The 19689-nt window shown below is 31.8% G+C and overlaps 1 protein-coding gene across 1 annotated transcript; it reads right to left on the bottom strand.

Annotated features, from left to right (window-relative positions):
• Window positions 1-13994: 13994 nt before the first annotated feature.
• On the bottom strand, window positions 13995-16895 carry LOC126838826 (uncharacterized). Its single transcript, XM_050573565.1, has 3 exons — window positions 16556-16895; window positions 15583-15732; window positions 13995-14263 (listed from the first exon to the last, which is right to left on the bottom strand). The coding sequence occupies exons 1-3, from the start codon at window positions 16823-16825 to the stop codon at window positions 14063-14065; spliced, it is 621 nt and encodes a 206-aa protein (XP_050429522.1). The 5' UTR covers window positions 16826-16895; the 3' UTR covers window positions 13995-14062.
• Between the last annotated feature and the right edge of the window lie 2794 nt (window positions 16896-19689).

Raw genomic sequence — 19689 nt, 5'->3', positions numbered from 1 at the left:
CCGGACATTATTAACCCGTAAAAAGTTTTCCTACACGAGTAACGTGGTACCATTGTAGCAACATAAATGCATGTGTGTGTGTGTGTTCACATGTCTGAATACATTATACCGGGAAACTGCTCGCAGACAAGCTCCATTAGTTTCCGGTTTCACCAAAAACGAAACCGAATTGTCCTTTTTCCGACGACGACCGTTTTTCTTATACATCTCATAAAACATGTACATGTGCGGCCGTGTAGTCGAGCTTCTGCTGTTGTGTATACGCTATTTTGCCTTATCTTTGTAAATAAATCGGTCAATAAAAGCCGGGACGCATAAAATGCTCAACATTATTCACCCATAATAATATATACTTTTATATACACCGAAACCCTTTTTAACCGGCACGTTTATACTCCTACCCGTCGTGGCGTTTTAATAAATATACTGTTTGTTTAGCATTGTATCCGAAAAGTATAATATTTGAGCTAATTGAGACCGTTGGAACAAAAATATGATATCATCTCATCAGTTATAAACGTTCAAAATTACCGACAACTCAACGGCACATTATTTACAAGTTAGCAACATAAAATAATAAAATAATAATTGTTTGTGCTCGTGGAAATATGCTCGATTAACTTTGTTGGAATCCCTAATCTTTATGCTATTCAAAATAGTTTTCTACGATTCTTATGTGTTGCATTCTTTTCGTGAACCTATCTTAGAAACTAAATTAGGGTCTTTTAAATATAATATGACGATCAAACCTAGATTTGTGTTTTATGTTTAAATTATTACATTTGTAAGTAGATTTTCTTTAAATTTTAAATATATATAACTTTTTATTCCTTCTTAAGAACTAGGACAAAACATTACTCATTACTGTTACCCTAGTATTACAGTAAAAATAACACCCAATTTAATATTTTTATTTATATGCTTTTGTGACTATTAAATAATTGGAATATCGTTCATTTTCTCCAGTTAAAAGGTTCAAAACATATTTAAATAAAATACAATTAGTTTTTACAAAATCTTTTTTAGTATGAGACTCGTGTACACAAGTTGATAAAAATTTTAAAATAAACTGTACTATGCTCCGCCCGTTTATTTATAAAACAAATAAATAAATAAACTTCTGCTTGGGTAGTGTTATTCAGCAAGAGATAAATAAAGGAATGAATTTCTGGAAGTACGTAATAGAATGAGAAAGGGTCGCTTGGTAAGAACAAACGTGGTCGGCGACGGCTGCAAAATGGTGTGATCTCGCCGCCATCGCAGCTTAATGCCACAAAGTGCCGGAAAGACGGCGAAAAACAATATTGCCGGTTTTTGGCGCTAAGAAAGCGGGTAGATGAGGGTGGTCGTGAGAAAAGGAGCTTTTGGCTTTCACCGGGGGGCGTCAGACCGATACCACTTAACCGTCTACTAAGTAGCTTAAATCTTTTGCGAGGCCAAAACCACCCGGCAAAAAGGGTATCGTCCGCCCTACGCTCTGGTATAACGATATAACTCATAGGATAACCGGGATTTTCGGCGTTCTTCCGTCTTTTTATTGTTCTCTCTGCCGCGGTCGCCGGGGAGATGCGCTGTTGACTTCGAATAAATTGCTTCGATAAATCAACGACCGGCGCACGCGCTTCTTGCATACAAGCAAGAAGCCTTTCTGTGACCGCGCGAGGCTGTTTGGCGCTCCGAACCGCGTAAAAGCGTCGCCCAAGTCTTCGGTGCGCACATAATATACAAACACACCAGGCGACTTAAAACCGCGGCCTTTGCTCCTTACACGGATTTATCGCACACACACACACACACACACACACACTATGTATACACCGTGAAAGCACTGAAAATATTATTTATGGCTTGGCTCGCAACGATAAATTACGTTATCGCTATGATATTGTTTTTTACACTATTACAGTATAGATTATAGACCGTCTCTGAGCGCGCATCGAACCGAATAAGTTCAAGAAAAAAATTAATTCTAACGATAAATATTATTTAACTAATGATACATTTATTCGAAGCATATTTATACATCACAATAAATGATAATATAGAACTCATATAACCGGCAATCATAAAAATTGCATATAGGTATTATACCGCATTATAATGTATAATAATTAGTTCAACACGCACGCTTCTGCGGAACCTAGTAATAACTCGATTAATAATTGCTAGAACACTTGAGGAATTGAACCAGTTAAAAATTAAAAATAATCAGAAACGTATTGTGGTTGTCTAGAGGTGCCCAGCTTTGGTTATTTTTCCCGGCTAAAAAATACAATCTTACTTGTTCATTTCTTATTACAGTGTTTAAAAAAAAGTACTAGAAACGAAAGAAAACATTCCATTTAAGCCCAGTAGCCAAAGGAGCAGTAAATTAGTGATTTGTTAACGAACAAAGACCATAATAATTTAATTACCGCATTGTTCTTCTATGCTTTTCTTCTAAGAAAATTTTAAGAAATGCGATTTACGCCGCTGTACAGTTACGTAACGTGTATTGATTAATTTTTAATGATTTTCAAAGTGATAATATAGAAGTTCTTTTGTTTTATATCGATGCTCGTACTCGTATTTTTTTTTAATACCGCTTTAATTAATTGTATGCTAAAGAATAATAGATTATACACTGATTATTAAAAAAATAATGATATTAATAATAGAGAGAATAATACATTTTAACGTTATTGAAGTCCGTTGTACTTTTGTTACAACTTATATATTATAATAATATATTATGTTCAAATTGAACATTGGATATTGTTTTTTACATGCCGTGCAGTATAAACTATCTATAACAACCACGACTGGAATGTGGTGTATTGTGTACGTCTACATATCATATTATAATTATAATAAGTTAGCCAGTAAAGTTAAAACACTCTGCGATCTACACGCGGATTATTCATCGCATAATTATACCAAGTACGATAATAAACCAAGGTCAAATGATATTAAAATTTGACATAAAAACAAATTCAATAAAAATATTATTCGTTTGAAGGTAATACAGTGAAATTACGTTTCATAAAAATTCTATTATATTCTATAAACTCAGTTAATTCGCATTAGCTGTTAATAAAAATTATAATCTTGACTTAATATAGTTTCTAACACCGGAGTATGAGTTAATTTTGATAAATTGATTTTTTTTAATCAATCGATATTAAGCTAATGTATATAAACAGGTTTTTATGAATCTCAATCAAAGATTAACTTCCAAGGCATTAAGCTAATATGATTTAACGACAGTGTGTAAACGTTATAAATATGAACAATTTTCACCATTTACAGTTTTTAATGAAAGCGTTTTTTACCTATAATTTCATTACTTTTAGTCATAGAATTTCAACGAACTAATAGCCAAAGAACTACAGTGATTTCTGTAAATGAAAATTAGCGACTGACCGAAATTACAAATCATTATGTTGCCTTATTTTTTTTGGCCAAATTGAGTCATAATTAGTGAGCTCTAGGGATAAAAATAAGAAAGTTAATTTTCTTATTTTATACACTTTTAACATTGGCAATCATTATATTAACATTGAAAAAATAGATTGATGAATTCGTATAATACATACGCTGTTTTACTTGTGCATATTATACAATTTAATTCCCTTACTACGTGTCAGAGATTTCTCAAAACAAATTATACAGAAGAGTTAATGTAAATTTAAATTTAATGTGTTTAAAATAGTTCATAAAATCCATTAAAAAAAATTAATTAAATAAAACCACGGTGAAATCATTTTCTACGCTAATATTTTGAAATAAAATGTATTAAGAACGATTTGTATTTTATATAATAATAAGTCATTTTAACATTTTCCTTCAAGTATTATAAACTTTTTTTTTAAAAGATTTACTATTAATTAATTTTCTAGATACCATTTAGTTCGATTCTTAACTTGGCCTACATGGAAAAAAATATATAGTTTGATCAGTTAAAATTATGGTTAATATAATACATTTATAGTTAGATTAACTAAATAAATAGTTCTACCTAATTAATGTTTAGTTAAAGTAACCTTTTATTTAGTCATTCAAACTAAATACATGCATTGTTGATCTATTATGTTAATCGCCACTATGTATTTTTTTTCAGACCTTCAAGTTTTAATATTGTTTTTAAATATTCATACGTCGAATGATTATTTATATTTTAAAATATAAATATAATTTTAAAAAAGTCTACAACTGTAAAAGTTGTTTTATGTGAAGTAAGAAAGCCTGACTGAAAAATTGTAGTATAAAAGTAAATCTACCAAGTGGGGAAAAGCAATTCCGGTTGTAACACTTCACTATGTTTTTCAAATCGGTTTCAGTCAGTTCGAATTTGAATAATTCATCTTGTTTATACGGAGCGGGCGGTGCATGTAAGGCGACATGTTATTACTGTTTTTCAGAATATTATCTTTTGGCCGTCACTTTTATATTATAATATATAGACTTCCCTCAGCCCTCTACCTTCTTACCGCATACGCTCATTTAAATATTATGACGGGCAATATGTGGCTTATTTGCACACCCCAAGTTTGCAGTATTGCTCTGACCGTTTGGTCGAGTACCCGGCCCAAAAATGTATTCATACGTCAGCAAAAGTAACCTACAGAGTAGGTCGTTGCCGTCAAAAGAAACGTACACAGGGAGTATGTATGGATAGTGATACAGTGTTTTACATACGGTGAAGGATAGCGGCATAAACAAATTTATCTTGTTTGAATGTGTCTACTAGTACATGTTCATAAAGCTGTGGCGTGGAGGATTGTGTCTCTATCAAAAGTGTTTTATTCAGTAGGGTGCCCCGGTCCCGAGCCCAATTATATCAAGTTTATGTGCGTCTTTCTCTCTCTTTCTGTCCTCACACTTTGGTGCACATCGGTGTCGATGGGGAGGTACAACAGAGGCGCCGCGGGGTGTCTAAAAACACTTTATGAATACATAATAAACCCGGTGCGGATCGAGTTGGTTTAAATCTAATATCACAGTTAGTTATAACACATTAAAAACACCACCACTGTATTGCTACCGACCGAAAGCTGTTTACGCTGTCGCCTTTAGCCGACAACATATAATATGCGCCTTGCCTGTGTTTGGTCATTTCAAATAATATTCCACAGTTGCTGCCGACATAATCTAATCAAAATCCCCCGGCAAACCCAACCTAACATAACTCGCACGCGTTATTATTATTGTATTATTATTACATTATATAAATTTTAAAAGGGAAAAGGTATTGCAAAATGAACACTTTTAGAAAGGCGCATAGATAATCGCATTTCGACCCGACTAATTTAACGTATCCATACACTCCAACGGCCATAATTTATTAATGAAAACAAATTATTCCATGCTTAGAGGTACATTTACATTAGTGCATAATGTATATAAACATTACTATAATAATTTTATTTTTTTCGACCACCACTTCAATAGTTTTTTTTTTTAATTTGTTTATTGCCTTTTATACAAATAAAATTTAAAGAAATACACAATTTAAGATTCTGCAGACAGTCCGTTTCAGTTATTTTTGGAAATGTTATTTGGTTTAAATGTAAAGAAAAATACGATTAGGAGTACAACAAGTTTACCATAACACTGAATACGTTAAGATGAAAAAAGTCAATAGATATATAAGTAGATTTGTATTTTATTTTATAATGATAAAAGTGACCTGTATACTTCAATTGTTTTGTTGTTTTATTGTAACTTTAGTATGATAATATCAGTAGGTAGTAGGTACATAAAAACACATTTGTATTGTAGGTAACTAGTAATAACTTATAATAATTTTTATAATTATTATTATTTATCACAAAACATCGTTTTCGGTTCTATAAGCGATGGGCAAAAAATATCACGAACAAAATTTATAATAAACATTATATTTATAATTAAAAATGTACGCTGAACTAGAATAAAATTTAACTATAAAAAATGTTATTATAATAACGACTAAGCTTATTTTTTCAAAATTTTAACTAACAAAATAAATATTACGTACCAATTTTTATTTTTACTTTTAAATTTTATTCGTGGATTTTTTTTTTTTTTTTGGACATCATATTATAATTAGTTTAATGTTGACGGACATATTTTAAAAAGATAATCAATTTTTCCAATTCGTTTACAAGATAATATAAAATACACTTACAGAAATGAACATAATGTGATAGTAAAAAAAAAAAATTAGCGATGGACGTGTGCTGTAATATAGTGTTATCATTAGGGAAATCGATACGGTCTTATGAAACGTTTTAGAGATAATAGTCGTTTGTAAAATAAGCCTTTTATATTATCGGTTGACAACATTCGAGATGCTATCGCCAACGCTTTTAGCGAATAAACATATGACACGCTGGGCTTTATGCAAAACGTCCCGAGGGGTTGCCAGAGCTAATTTGTCACGGGTGGAGGGTGATCAATTCGTTGTATTGTCCTTGTACCGCAGCTTAAGTTGGTCTCTTATTAATAGCCAGGGCGGAGCGACGTATATATTATTACGGTTAATGGGTCGAGACCTAAATTTAAAAATAAATTGTATAAAGTGCTATAGGGTTTGAGGCGATTTTGATATGGCTATTTTTGATATCGCATTTTTTTAAGAAAACTACAAGTTGTACTATCTTTTCAGTCGCTTTGATTTCAAAGCGGGTGGCAATACATTAAAATGGTTTTCGGATACAAATGTACGTATTGCGTATGTACTGCAGGCGGTATGAGTAAATCGATGACGTCGAAGTCAAGACATAGTGTCAATGGTATGGTGCCAATACGGCTTATTAATCTCGATTCGCGATTAATACACTAATCAATGTACATAGGATAATATGCAGTGGCAGTGTTGCACGGGGCGCAGGCCACGTAGCCTCGATGCGGTAATGCGTGCGAAAACAGCTATCGTATCAAATTAGGAGCATTTAAAGCGTTTTCAGTGTCCCATAGAAATTAATGACCCGTGTTGCCGGCAGAGCCGATGACAAGAAAAGGAGGGCGGTCATTGTTGCCGTGACTAATTTTCACTTTCCGCCAATGTGTGTGTGTGTGTGTGTATTAGAAATGCTGGGCGCACGTGTTGTGTATGTGTGAGTTTATATATGTACTGAGGGTAAAGGGAGAGTGATTGTGGCTGAGCATTATGGGTTTTTGCAAGGAACCGCAGCGAATCGCCTAAAAGCGTCTTTTATGGCACACAATGCCGGCGGTCGTCCGATTCGGCTCATCGTCATCATCGGCTATTATTATTATTATATATTACTATATTGTTGTGGTTGTTGTTATGTAAGAGGTAGTGATCGATTGATTTATAGCGGAGGCGCGCGGTATACCAAAAAAACGGTCGTTTATATTATATTTGCGCGTGGGCACATAACATATTATTAAAAATGTTTTAATGTAATGCACAATAAATTGTGCATTTCGACTATTATAATCTGTACGAGAACAATATTCCAATTTCCAACGTAACCTTTTTTTCCCTCTTTTAAATCGCTCACCGAGAACATGCCTTTTGATCACAAAAAACCTTAAAATTTGTTTTTATCACAACTGTTTAATTAACTGTTCAGTAAAATTAAGAAATTACTCCGTTGCCGTGCTCTCGTATTATGTTACCTACATGTACACCGTTTTAAAAATGACACATAGGTTAAAGAGAAGTGTCCTCTTTCATACGCCGTATCCCAAAGAGGGATCGTACCGCTTACCCACTTACTCGTCCTGTTACTTTTTGTTTATTGTTCGTCTTTTGGCCTTCAACATGGCTCGGGAGAGTCACCGTCCCCTGTTAGACTTTGACACAACTCTGTCCTCCTAATCACTGCTGTTTGGCAACCTAACTTAACTAATTTTTATTTTAGACTTTAGAATCGTAGACAGACCCGGGACCAACCAATATAAATAATACTACATTTTTTTTAAATTTTAAATTAAGGGGTTTTTATTAAAGCGCATTATAGCGGCAATTTTTCACTAAATAAAACTAAATTTATTAAACACAACAAACTAGTCGGTTTTTATATTTTGTTGGGGTTTTTACATCATATGCCTAGATGAGCCATGAAATTCTTCTAATTTTCTTATTTGTTTGCTAACAATTATTCGGAGTCGACACATTAATTAAACTACAGATTAAACTATTTATACATGCGAGTTATAATCGGTATTTATTTAACCACCTAATATATACTTAAAATATGTATTATATTATATACATTTATTTATAAATTACTTTGACTATTGCATTTCCTATCTTTATATTGTTGTGAGAATTTTTGTATGTATGAGCTTCGAATTCGTGCGCAATAAATAAATAATACATTATTGTTAAAGTTAAACGACGTTAAACTCGCATTGTGTTTAACCAAAGCTAACAACCGTATATTATTGTCATTTATACATAACGTTGTAACCCCATCGAACAAAAATAGGAAGAGATTCGCTATAGTCTACGCGGTGCCGGCTTCTGATGCACTATAACCACGCAGAGGATCCGAATCGAACCTTTAAAACTTCCGGATCCATCTCATTGCTTATGCCCCTGTATTATATACATATATATATATATATATATGTATAATATCGGTCTCTTCCCTCGGCAAACGACGTTCACTTCCGGATCTCGTTTCCAAAACGTTGTTAAAGCGCATCCGGATAGAATATCCTTTTGTTGAGCCGTTTATCGTCATCGATGGGTAGTTCGCGACGAGGCTTACCACAGTTCTTATTTGCTCATCCTTTGACCAAAGGTTTTGTTTTTAGAGCCCCAAACTTTTTGCTAGCCGTATTCTAACGCAAGAGTTTCGAAATCACATTATATTTAAACGCTATGTAGTGTAATGATAGCTAAAAGGGATTAAAAAAAAAAATCCATTTTAAATTTCAGAGAATATTTTTTTTCATAAAAGCTTTCTAGAAACTAATTGTTTGTGAAAAACCATTGTGTAGCTCTTCTGCAGTCCTTATCTACCAACAGTTGGTAATATAATATGTTGTCGTAAACTCCCGCGCCATGGAAAGGCGATGACGTTTTGTTTTGAAGTATTGTTTTTTTTTTTTGTTACTTCCTGAATATTTTTTACCAATACAAACTACACAGTACACACCAGGTGCGTTTTGTTAACTTTGCAGGAAATAATCTCTTATTTCTTTTTTAATACATTATAGTACAGTATTATACTACACTTGAAAAACTGATTAATAGTTGATTTGTACACAAATCCCCTCTTATATGAAGAGTAACAAGTAACAATAGCTATTGTTTATAAATTATAACGGAATATGTTACATGGATTATAAATTTCTTAATTTATTACAAACTGTTATAATAATAAATAAACAAAATATTCATATAGAATTTGTCAATTTAGAGAACAAGTTTTTACATGTCATTTAACATTTATACTCGGGAAGTATTTTATCTCTATACGAGATATTACATAGTATAGTATTACTATACTGGGCTGATTAAAAGTTGATATACGATGAGTAATTTATCAAATATGGGAGCTCAAATAATTATTCTATACACATATGCAGCACAAATGCAAAATTTGTATTTCATAATTATAGTAAACATGATAATGTAATGTTCTAATCTCTTATGGCCAATTAAAAATATACTTAAAATATTTCCATAATACCTATTTTTCAAATATTAACTCTATACACTGCTGAGTAAAAGTGTAATATATACTTTTAAAAATTATAAATTAATATATCATATTTTACTATATTAAATGTGTACAATAAAATATGCTATCAAAACTTTATAGTGCTAATTATTATGCTTGTTTTGCACGAAATAAAGTGGAGGGTTTTTGTTTTGATTATAATTGTGCTTTAAAAACGTAGTATTCAACTGGTTATTTCTATTGCATTTTTGGAATATAATTATTATAGTAAACAAAATTTAAAAATTGATACGCCTTGTAAAATATTGTTCTTTTACAGACATCGAAAACGTTAAATATTAAATGTAATAGACTATATGGCCCCTTAATAATCCATGGATCTTTAAGACATTTTTTAACGCTATTTTCAAAATTTTTGAAAAAGTGAACCCATTAGATGTATAATGTTTTTGTGGTCCTTAATGGAAACCCTATACTCAAGTCTATGAGTTCGAATGGAAAAGTGAATATGATCGCTTGCGGTTATTCTTCCTGTTGAAATGATCCAAATCATTGGTCGGTCGCCATGAAGTCTTTGTACGCGCATTAAAGATTTTCCCAAGACCCCGAAGTTTGACCGGAATTCTGTACAATAATAATTTAATACTTTTTTAATACAAGTACACAAAATAATGGGCGAGCCAGCGGTTAACACTGTGGTTTCATCGTCTGCACCTCCTGCATCGGTCACTTTGGCTCGAATGCCTGTAGTGTTTACATTCAATTGGTCGAAGAAATCTCACCGTACATCGGATATAGGATATTACAAGCTTAGGTAGGCGGTAGCAGTTCCACCGAGATGATGTGGTAAGCCTCTATTCCTATTGATATTTTTCGGTTCTTTAATTTTTGTTTACACACAAAATGACTACCAAGCTGACTCGCGTGTAATCAGATACGCGATTCGAGCGGTACCGTCGAACCCTGCTGCGGTTTTCCACAATCACTATTGTGATAGTCATTACATATTAGTTAATACATATATAATGCAAGTATATCCACTACGCGGCCTGTGTAAGCTGTTTAATATGTTCATACCCATAACGGTTCAATATAATATGTTTTATGGCTATGGTATGATAGTTTTTTTTTTATAATATCAGAGTAACTATAGGTCTAGTGTAATAAAAAAAATTATATTTTACTACACATAGTACATAATATTGCGTTGTTCTAATAGCTGTGTTAGGAAAAATAATCAATGAAACAGTAGATAGCTCAAAACAGCCAAAAAATAAAATTAGTACTTTTTTCCTCAATATTTGTCTTTATTCTAATCTCTTAACCACGGGGTTACCTGTCGATAATTATTTATAACTACAAAATTAGTTTTTTTACAGGGTCTTTAATGTTGCAAAGTATAAACTATATAATAATTTGAGAACTTTTTTTTTTCCTATATGTCCATGGAGACCCGGGGGGGGGACCTGCCTGGTGAGGCATTACTTCCCCTCGGGTTAATCATTTGAGAACCTATAAACACCGAATTTAAGCAATTTTCTTATTCATTAAATAAGCATAATAATTCGCTTATCGTTTCTAAATAAATTATTTTTTTTTAAACTAATCGTAACTGCTGTTTATTTAATTTTAATATGCCGTTGAATTTTGTTTATGTAACTCAGTATTAATTATGAGTTACAAGTTAAAACTGAGTTAATCATGATATTTTTTACTGAGAGTATCTGTAAAAGCTAATTGATTTTACCACTAATTTACACGTTAAGTCTTGCGATGATTCTATAGCGAAAACTACGGTTTATGTGCTCAATAGATAATTAATCAATAGATATTTCTTCTTGAATAATATGGGTTTACTTTTTATACGGTGGTCGTAAATAAAATATGCAAATTATTATAAAAACTATTCAGTTTTACTTTATAAATCTATCGTACCATTTTAACAAATAAATATTTTGCAGTTAAGGGTTGATATCCGGCGAAGCCACCTTCAGAAATAATATATTACTGTGTAAATTCGTTATTCAGATCGTAGATTATTGTAAAAAAAAAAAAATAATAATGTAAACGTCTATAGTCGTTGTATGTAGGTCTCGTGAAGTCTGGTTTGGGTGTATTGCTATTATTTATTTTTTAGCTTCTTATATTGTACAACTGTTTAACTGTACCTACAAGTGTTGAATTCTATTTGACGGGGTTTTTTTCCTTGTGCCTTTGTTGCGCGTAAAGGCCGTGATGGGTAATCAAACACAATGCTTTTAGGTATAGATATAATGTATTTAATGTGCACACACTACACAGTACCTAATAACAGTCTGTGAAACACTAATAATAAACCGGAACAAATGTTATTTTATCGTTCTGTAATTTGACGGTCGAGACGGTGGCTACGGCGGCGGCGGTGGCGGTACAGAAGTGTAAACACAAATTATTAAAAGGTGGGCGCCAGTGTGTGTGGACAAAAGAACCGCCAAAATCGATAATCTTCGAAAATGTATTATTTTTTTTATCCCAGTTTCGTGTATCTACGTAAAAAAAAAATTAGAGCGAACGGTCTTCGGCGGCGCAGTTGGTTAATCGCGTGAAGAGGAAGTGTTTTGTCTTATAGTTATTATTATTTATTGTGCAAGCCGACATGTAATATACACACCGCGATGGGCGTGTATGGATCTTGGACATTGCCGCTCTAGCTCGGGTATGTACCTGCTGTACGCCGACCACACAGTGAGATCGTTTTTGCCAAAAGGTCGCGAAAAGATACCTGCCTAAATGAGAGGAAAGAAATTAGATCGACAAAGCCAATTCTATTAAATAAAAAAAAAAAAAGTAAAACATTAGTAAATTGGTTTACCCGTAAGTGGATTTATTTGACCGCCATTTAGATAAATGTTTGATTTTATTATTATTCCCGGTATTGTATTTACCTTCTCTCTCTCCCCCTGTGTCAAAATACCAAATACGAACGAATTTTTGAGCACCCCCTTCCCCTCTGGGTAGATTATAATTTAGACGTTTTACACTTCTATTAACTGGAAGATTAAACATATTTAGAAGATCTAGATCCGAATATTGTCAAAAAATCTAATAAATCAATATTATGTAATGTTTTGTTAATCTTAGTACGTTTTTACTTCTAGGAACGTTCACGTTATTTCGTTGATAGTTTAAGGACTTACAACAGCAATAATCCAGCGACAGGACTTAACGGACGTTTACATTTAGATATTTAGTAGTTAATGTTTATATTATTATAGTAGTTAATTATTACAAAAATTACTGACACCAGTGTGCTGGCTTGTTTATGAATATTTAAGCTTATTGATATTTTTAATAACTAATTATGTACACTACCTATAGGTCAACACGTATTTCGTGGAATTGAACAGTAAAATAACATCTTTTCGGTGTGCATAAATAATATTACAATGTACATATTAGTTTTGCGGAAAAGCACCACACGGTTTCGGTCTACCCTGCTGCTGTTTTTGTTTGATCAGAGTTTTCCGAACGCGTACCGACTTAACATAGTTTGTTTAATCAGTACACGGCTGTGTGTGTAATTAAAACGCTCTTTTGCGCGGTTATACCAACCGATTGCTCGTTTTGTCGATGACAGGCACTGATTGTCACTAATTAACTTGAGTACGGCAAAGTTACACTGAGCCCCGCAATTCGAGACGGTGCCGAGTCTAATTAAGCTTTATTAGTGTATCGTCTCAGATGGTGATTATTATTATTATTATTATTATCACTGTATCGCGAGAGCGGTGCCGAGAAGTTGCAAAACAGACTGCGCGCCTCCGCGCATTTATAATGTAATACACCAAGGTACTGTACATTATTATACAGATGGAATACAGTTTGGACCCAAAGTATCACGTTCCACCACCGAGTTGCCTTCTTCGGCTACACGCGAATTAGGTGGATATCCCTATTTCCTGTTGATGGAATTTAACGTTATCGGGTCGACAACAGCAGCTCTTTGTTAACTTTCACACTAGCCTACCGAGTTAAAATATCTTTAAACATTTTTACTAGTATTCGTAAAATTACACCACCAATATATAATTGAAAAGTGCAAGCTTTACAACTTCTTTAATCTACTGATACTTTGTATGGTAAATTTTGTCCAATTAATTTTTTTTTCAAACTCCCGGTTTTATAGGAAATGCGATATAATTCCTGTCGAGTGTAATCAGTTATTTATTAAATAACAATATTACAATCAACAGACGATTGTAATAGGATTAAAACGTAAGGAATACAAATACTAAGATTTATGCTTTAATATAGATAATTATTTATTTTGAAAAAAACAATACACTCAAAAACAAAAATGTTTATTATAATATGTATTTTAACATGCATTCACGTTCTTTAAAATATGTAACTTGATTTTCCTTTTTATAATTTTGTACTATAGTATAGTTCAAAAACTAATCATCATCATCTGATGATGATGATGATGATGATGATGATTTATTATCATCATTAGAGAAATTAGGGTCATTACATTCAAATCCGCAACATATTAGTTTATCAGTACAACCGAAGTCGGTGGTACATCCAGTGAACAGTCCTGCTTTAATTGTAACGCCCGAACATGTTTCTCCATTATATTTTATTGGCGGTTTAGACTAATAGAAATAATACAATAATTTACTTTATTTAACAAAAATAGTAACAACAAATCTGAACAAAAAATATATTAATGTATTAAAGTGACTTAAATTAAGTTTATTTTATGCCTGTTAACGTCTCTAATGAGTTTTCATTGACGATTTTTTTTGTAAAGCACTGCTACCATATTATTATATTAATATAGACAAATGCAATTTGTTTTTTTGAGTTCAAACTTTTATTAACTATAATTTTGCGTATTATTTTTTTATGTTAAGTATAATTATTCTCTCCTTGACGTGAAACCAACTTATAATAGATAAACAACATGGTTTTTGCATGGAAACAAAAATTCTACATCAAACAATTTACTAAGTTATTATTGTTATCTGAAACGAAGTCCAAACATGCAGTCAAATTAATGTGTTTTAGCAGAAATTAAAAAAAAAAGTTATATAGTTAACATTGAAACTGTACCTATTGCATTATCATTGTAATTTTAGTTTAGGTTAGCTCCTCGTGAGCTGGATAAGCTCATATTTAGTTAATAGAATCCAGTATGGTAAATGTATGGTATAGTCTCAAAAGGAATAAACATAACTTCAAACGTTTCACAAGGAGGCCATTTATTACCGTTAATGTCTTTGTTTAAGTGAAAAATTATATTATGTCTATTTTATCATTTACGCCTATTGTACATACAAATTGTATAGATTGTGTAATAAAAATAATAAAAGAGAAAAAAAATGGTTTTTTTTTTAGATTATTTACTTAAAACTCCCGTTATTTGTTGGTTGCTAAAGATCTCAAAATATAGCGAGTTTTATGTAATATCATTCTGAGCGAATATGCTCAGAAAAATATTGTTATTATTGTGAGTATTACTATATTTACAATTAAGTAGACAATTTAACTTTGTCTGTTTTTTGTATAAGCTATTGAGAAATAAAATTGATAGTCCTGAACTTCAGTCATAGTACGTTTTTAAAGGAATCATGCTCAGAATTACAATTATATTATCAACCAATTAACCGTATGGCTTGTGTGTATTATTATTATTAGCTAATCATCTTAAAGTATTCGGATTTAATTAATTTGATAGTGAAAAAATATTGTTCATCGTAAATGTAGCATCAATTAGTATAAACATTAATGAAGCACCTACTTAAACTAATGTGTTTATTTTTACCCTATCAATATGTTATTAATTATTAATTATTAGTTGTATTTTTATCACAACTAGCAATTAACTTGAACTGTACTAATTACCGTTATTGCACGTTACGCTAAAATAATGAAGTAAATAGACAAACAACATGTTTAAAAAAGCACTAACCTGAGGAGTCGTACAACTTTTGGTTCCAATTCCATTTCCATCTAAACAACAAAGATCTCCATTATCACAGTCTTTTTTAGTATTACAACTATTTTGGCTTGAGAATCCAGTGTTTTGGATTGTGAATTTAGGACAAAATCCATAACCGGTCTGTAAAAAAATTGTTTTATGTTTCAATTATAAAACATATCACACAGATGAATAATTATGATTTTGAAATGCATATTAGAAGGATTCAGTTTAGTACAATTAAATGTGTGCAATTTTGTTTCTTTTTTAACTAATAGAAACTAATAGAAATTTGTATACCATTAAAATACTTAATTAAATATTGATTTTCAGTTTTCATAGATTTTACTGCAAAATTCAAGATTGGAACATCAAATAATTGTATGTCACAATTAGAACTATACATAGGTAGCTTGCTGGTATATATAATAAATAACAATAATATTATTGTCGTTTATTATTTTGGGATATTTATAATTGTTAGAAATTAATTAAAAGGTAAGTATAAAGATTATCTGGCACGCTTATTTGAATATATTATACAAGCAACTAAATTATTTAGACCTTTTTAGTTTGCCCTTTTAGTATATCAAAGTTGTACGAAAACTACACAAACAAATTTTGTTAAAAGTTAAAAACGGATTTTGTCGAATTTCCTTAAAATTTACCATAAAATTTCGTTTTTCTGGTAATTAATTTAATTAACTGTTTAACATCATTTTCATAATTTATATATCTACTGTCAAAATAAATGATTAGATGATCAAAATGTATACATTTTTAACATTTCAAGTAAATGATAAAATGCTAAGAAAATGTATCACCGTGGATTCTGATCGTGAATCATGGATTCTTCTAATATTATAACTGCTTTCAATTGTTTGTTAATTATATTTTAATAAAAAATTAATAATGCATAAATTATTATTTGTGATTATTACTACACAAAAATATTTTTCGTTACTTGTAATTGAGGTGTGGTACAATGGCTGTAATGTCCAACTTCTGTATTAGAAATAGCATTATCTACTACGATTACGGTACAACACATTTGATTTTCCTCACAATCTGAATCACCTTGACATTCTATTCCAGAATAAGCTATTGACGATTCCACATTAAATTCACTCGGACAATAGTAAAAGTCTTCATTATACGTCTGTGATCTTGCAGCACCACCAACGACTTGAAGATAGAAAAACACCACTCCTACTAAAAACCAAGCCGGAGACATAATTCAATTTGCTTAAGGCGAATTAAAAACAAAGTACACGACAAGTGAACAAAATACCAAATAATATTAGTCGAAATGTAACGAAAAATAAGTGACTTTGCTAGCTTGACTTGGCTATTTATACTAGTCCAATAGTATTTACACTGAAATCTTGTGATGTTTACCCAAATGTTTTGTTTTAGCGGAGTGCGTGGGATATACCTAATCAAACCGACTGACATATCAGGATAATAAATCATTACGAGCGAATTGGCCTCTAAAATTTGTTTTTGCAATATTTATTACTGTAACGTCAATAATGATTTATATCATACGATCTTAAACAAAAATAGGTACGGTGTGTTGTAAGCTAATAGTATCGCTTCCATTGTTTTCGATATTACAAATCAAATAAATTTATTTTTTTTATTTTCACCTCTTTGACACATTTTTATTGGTTAGGATAATTATCTGTTAAAATAAAACTTTAATTTTAAACATTTGTGTGGCCATTTATACATACTTGCATTCATTTTTTAGCTTGATATTTGTTAAATTGCTCTCATGTACATTCATTTGATTGATGTATACTAGTAATAAATAACTGTGACTTAATAGTCCAAAAATATTATTCTTCTATTATACATTTCTAATATATAACGCAGTTGACATTAAATACGCTTTTGTTAAAAAATATTTTGTGACCATGAATACTAACGCGATGCAAGTGACATGAAAAAACTTCATAATAATTAAAGTATAAAAAAAAACGCATTTAAAATAAATTAAATACAAAACTAAATGCAGCATGAGATTTCTTTTCCTCAGAAACCTCTATTTATATGATACATCACTCGATTGTCACTCTGTAGGGCTGAGTAAAATAACTACAAATAAGATAAAAAAAAGTCAGTTCTCCAGGTTGTATAATGTAAATTCTTAGCATACCCCGTCATAAGCCATACCTCGTCTCGGTTTTTTTTTTGGATCTACATATGTATATTACATTGTATTGATTATGTCCCCCTCTTACTCAAGGGTCCCAGTCAAAGATCTAGTTCCTATTGTGAAAAGCGTCCCCAGAATCGTGGTACACAGAAGTGTCGTTTCTGAAGCTCGTAATGTCTTTTTCTTTCGTGCTTGAGATTTAGATCGACTAATCGATTGAGGTTTAGGGGGCATAACATAAAATTAATTATCATTCACTCAAGTACCGTGGTTACAAACCAAGTGTTTATTTTGGGTTAGCAACGAAAATAATGTCGTATTTAAAGTACAAAATTCGTGTTTGAGGCCATCCTTAGGGGTGGAATTTTCGAAAAGTACTATGCCAGTTATCTTCGCAGGAGTGTACTCAACAACTTCCCAAAGTTTCATGGCGATCGGATGAATGGTGTACTAATGCATAAAGGACATACACACATACATTCATTTTTATATATGAAGAGTGAAAGTGTCAAACGTTCCAAGTGCCAAAGTATAAAAATTGAACTTTATAATTTGATTTGTATTTTATTCATTACCCTTTAACATATTTTTGAGTTTTAAGTATGATTGTTTTTTTTATAAATAACTATTCTTTACTTGAAAAATTTACAAAATTGTTATATATATATATATATATAGATAGATTATAGTAATCTTTCGGGGTAGCACAAAAACGAATACAAACCTATTTTGTATGTACTTTAAGCTGTCCCGACCCGGCGTTGCCCGTGTATTAGAATAGACACACAATCAGCTGATCGAATCACTGTATCCCTGTGGTATGGAAAACCATAGAGCTGTATTGATAACTATTGATACTATTGACAATCATAATTAATCATTTTATTTAATTAAAAATTAAAAACATGTTCTATCAGATCAAATTGTGAATCTAAACCTTTCTCAAATTAACTTAATCGCGCACACAAAATTTCATAAAAATCTGTCTAGCCGTTTAGAAGGAGTTTGCATACTTACACACGCACAGAATAAATATATAAATAAAGAATAGATTACAGTAATCTTTTGGGGTAGCTCAAAAACGAATATAAACATATTTTGTATGTACTTTTGAGTTCTGAGTATAAAACACAAACAAATTACAATCGTAGACGTCTAGGCACGGTGACATTTTATGGAGCAAAAATACACACATATATAATATTATATTCGGGCGAGTTAATTAATATGTTGACGAGCAGTGTTAATAAAGCGATGGGACGTGTAACAATATTTTCCACCTCAAACAGCGTAATATCCACAACGCACTGCGCTGTATATTATTAAAATGATGGCGTCATTACCCGTAAACAATACACATATTACAATTTTTCAACGACCACTTTTCTCGACCCCTCAGTTTTCGGGTTTATAATAATAATCACCATCATCATAATAGTATATTAATGCGAAAATAAAAACGGGAGTGTTTTCGGATATAATAAACAAGGACTGCCTTATTGGGATCGACACGAATTTCCCCTTATTGTGTTTTCCGCGTTACGCACCAAAAACATTTTATGATTAATGGTCTCCCCGTGCGCCTATACACTCGAGCTTTAACCCTTTTTTCCCCCGTACCCTCCAAGCGGCGCCTGGGAAAACATCTCTTTCGCATTATTTTCCACGATCCGACTTAATTATTTAAGAGCGCTTTATGCACGGCTAACCGTCATCGCGGGCACACCCGACGGGATTGGTCTGCGAGTAGGCGTGGCCTCGGACCTTTCTATCGATTGCTATTGGACCTTGATGGGTATTATACATGTATAATCATACATATATATATATATATATAAATACCTATATTATGATACTGTAAATTGCTTAAAAGGTGTCACGCGGATGCTTGTATAGTTGCTATGGTATATAGGTATAACGCGATGCCGTGGTTTTTG

This window comes from Adelges cooleyi, unplaced genomic scaffold (genome assembly GCF_023614345.1).
Source record: "Adelges cooleyi isolate 19-005CV unplaced genomic scaffold, UGA_ACOO_1.1 ACOO_flye_CR_arks_rails_tigmint_CR_PRNA_30, whole genome shotgun sequence".
NCBI classification, from domain to species: domain Eukaryota; kingdom Metazoa; phylum Arthropoda; class Insecta; order Hemiptera; family Adelgidae; genus Adelges; species Adelges cooleyi.
This window is presented reverse-complemented; position numbering and strand designations above follow the sequence as displayed.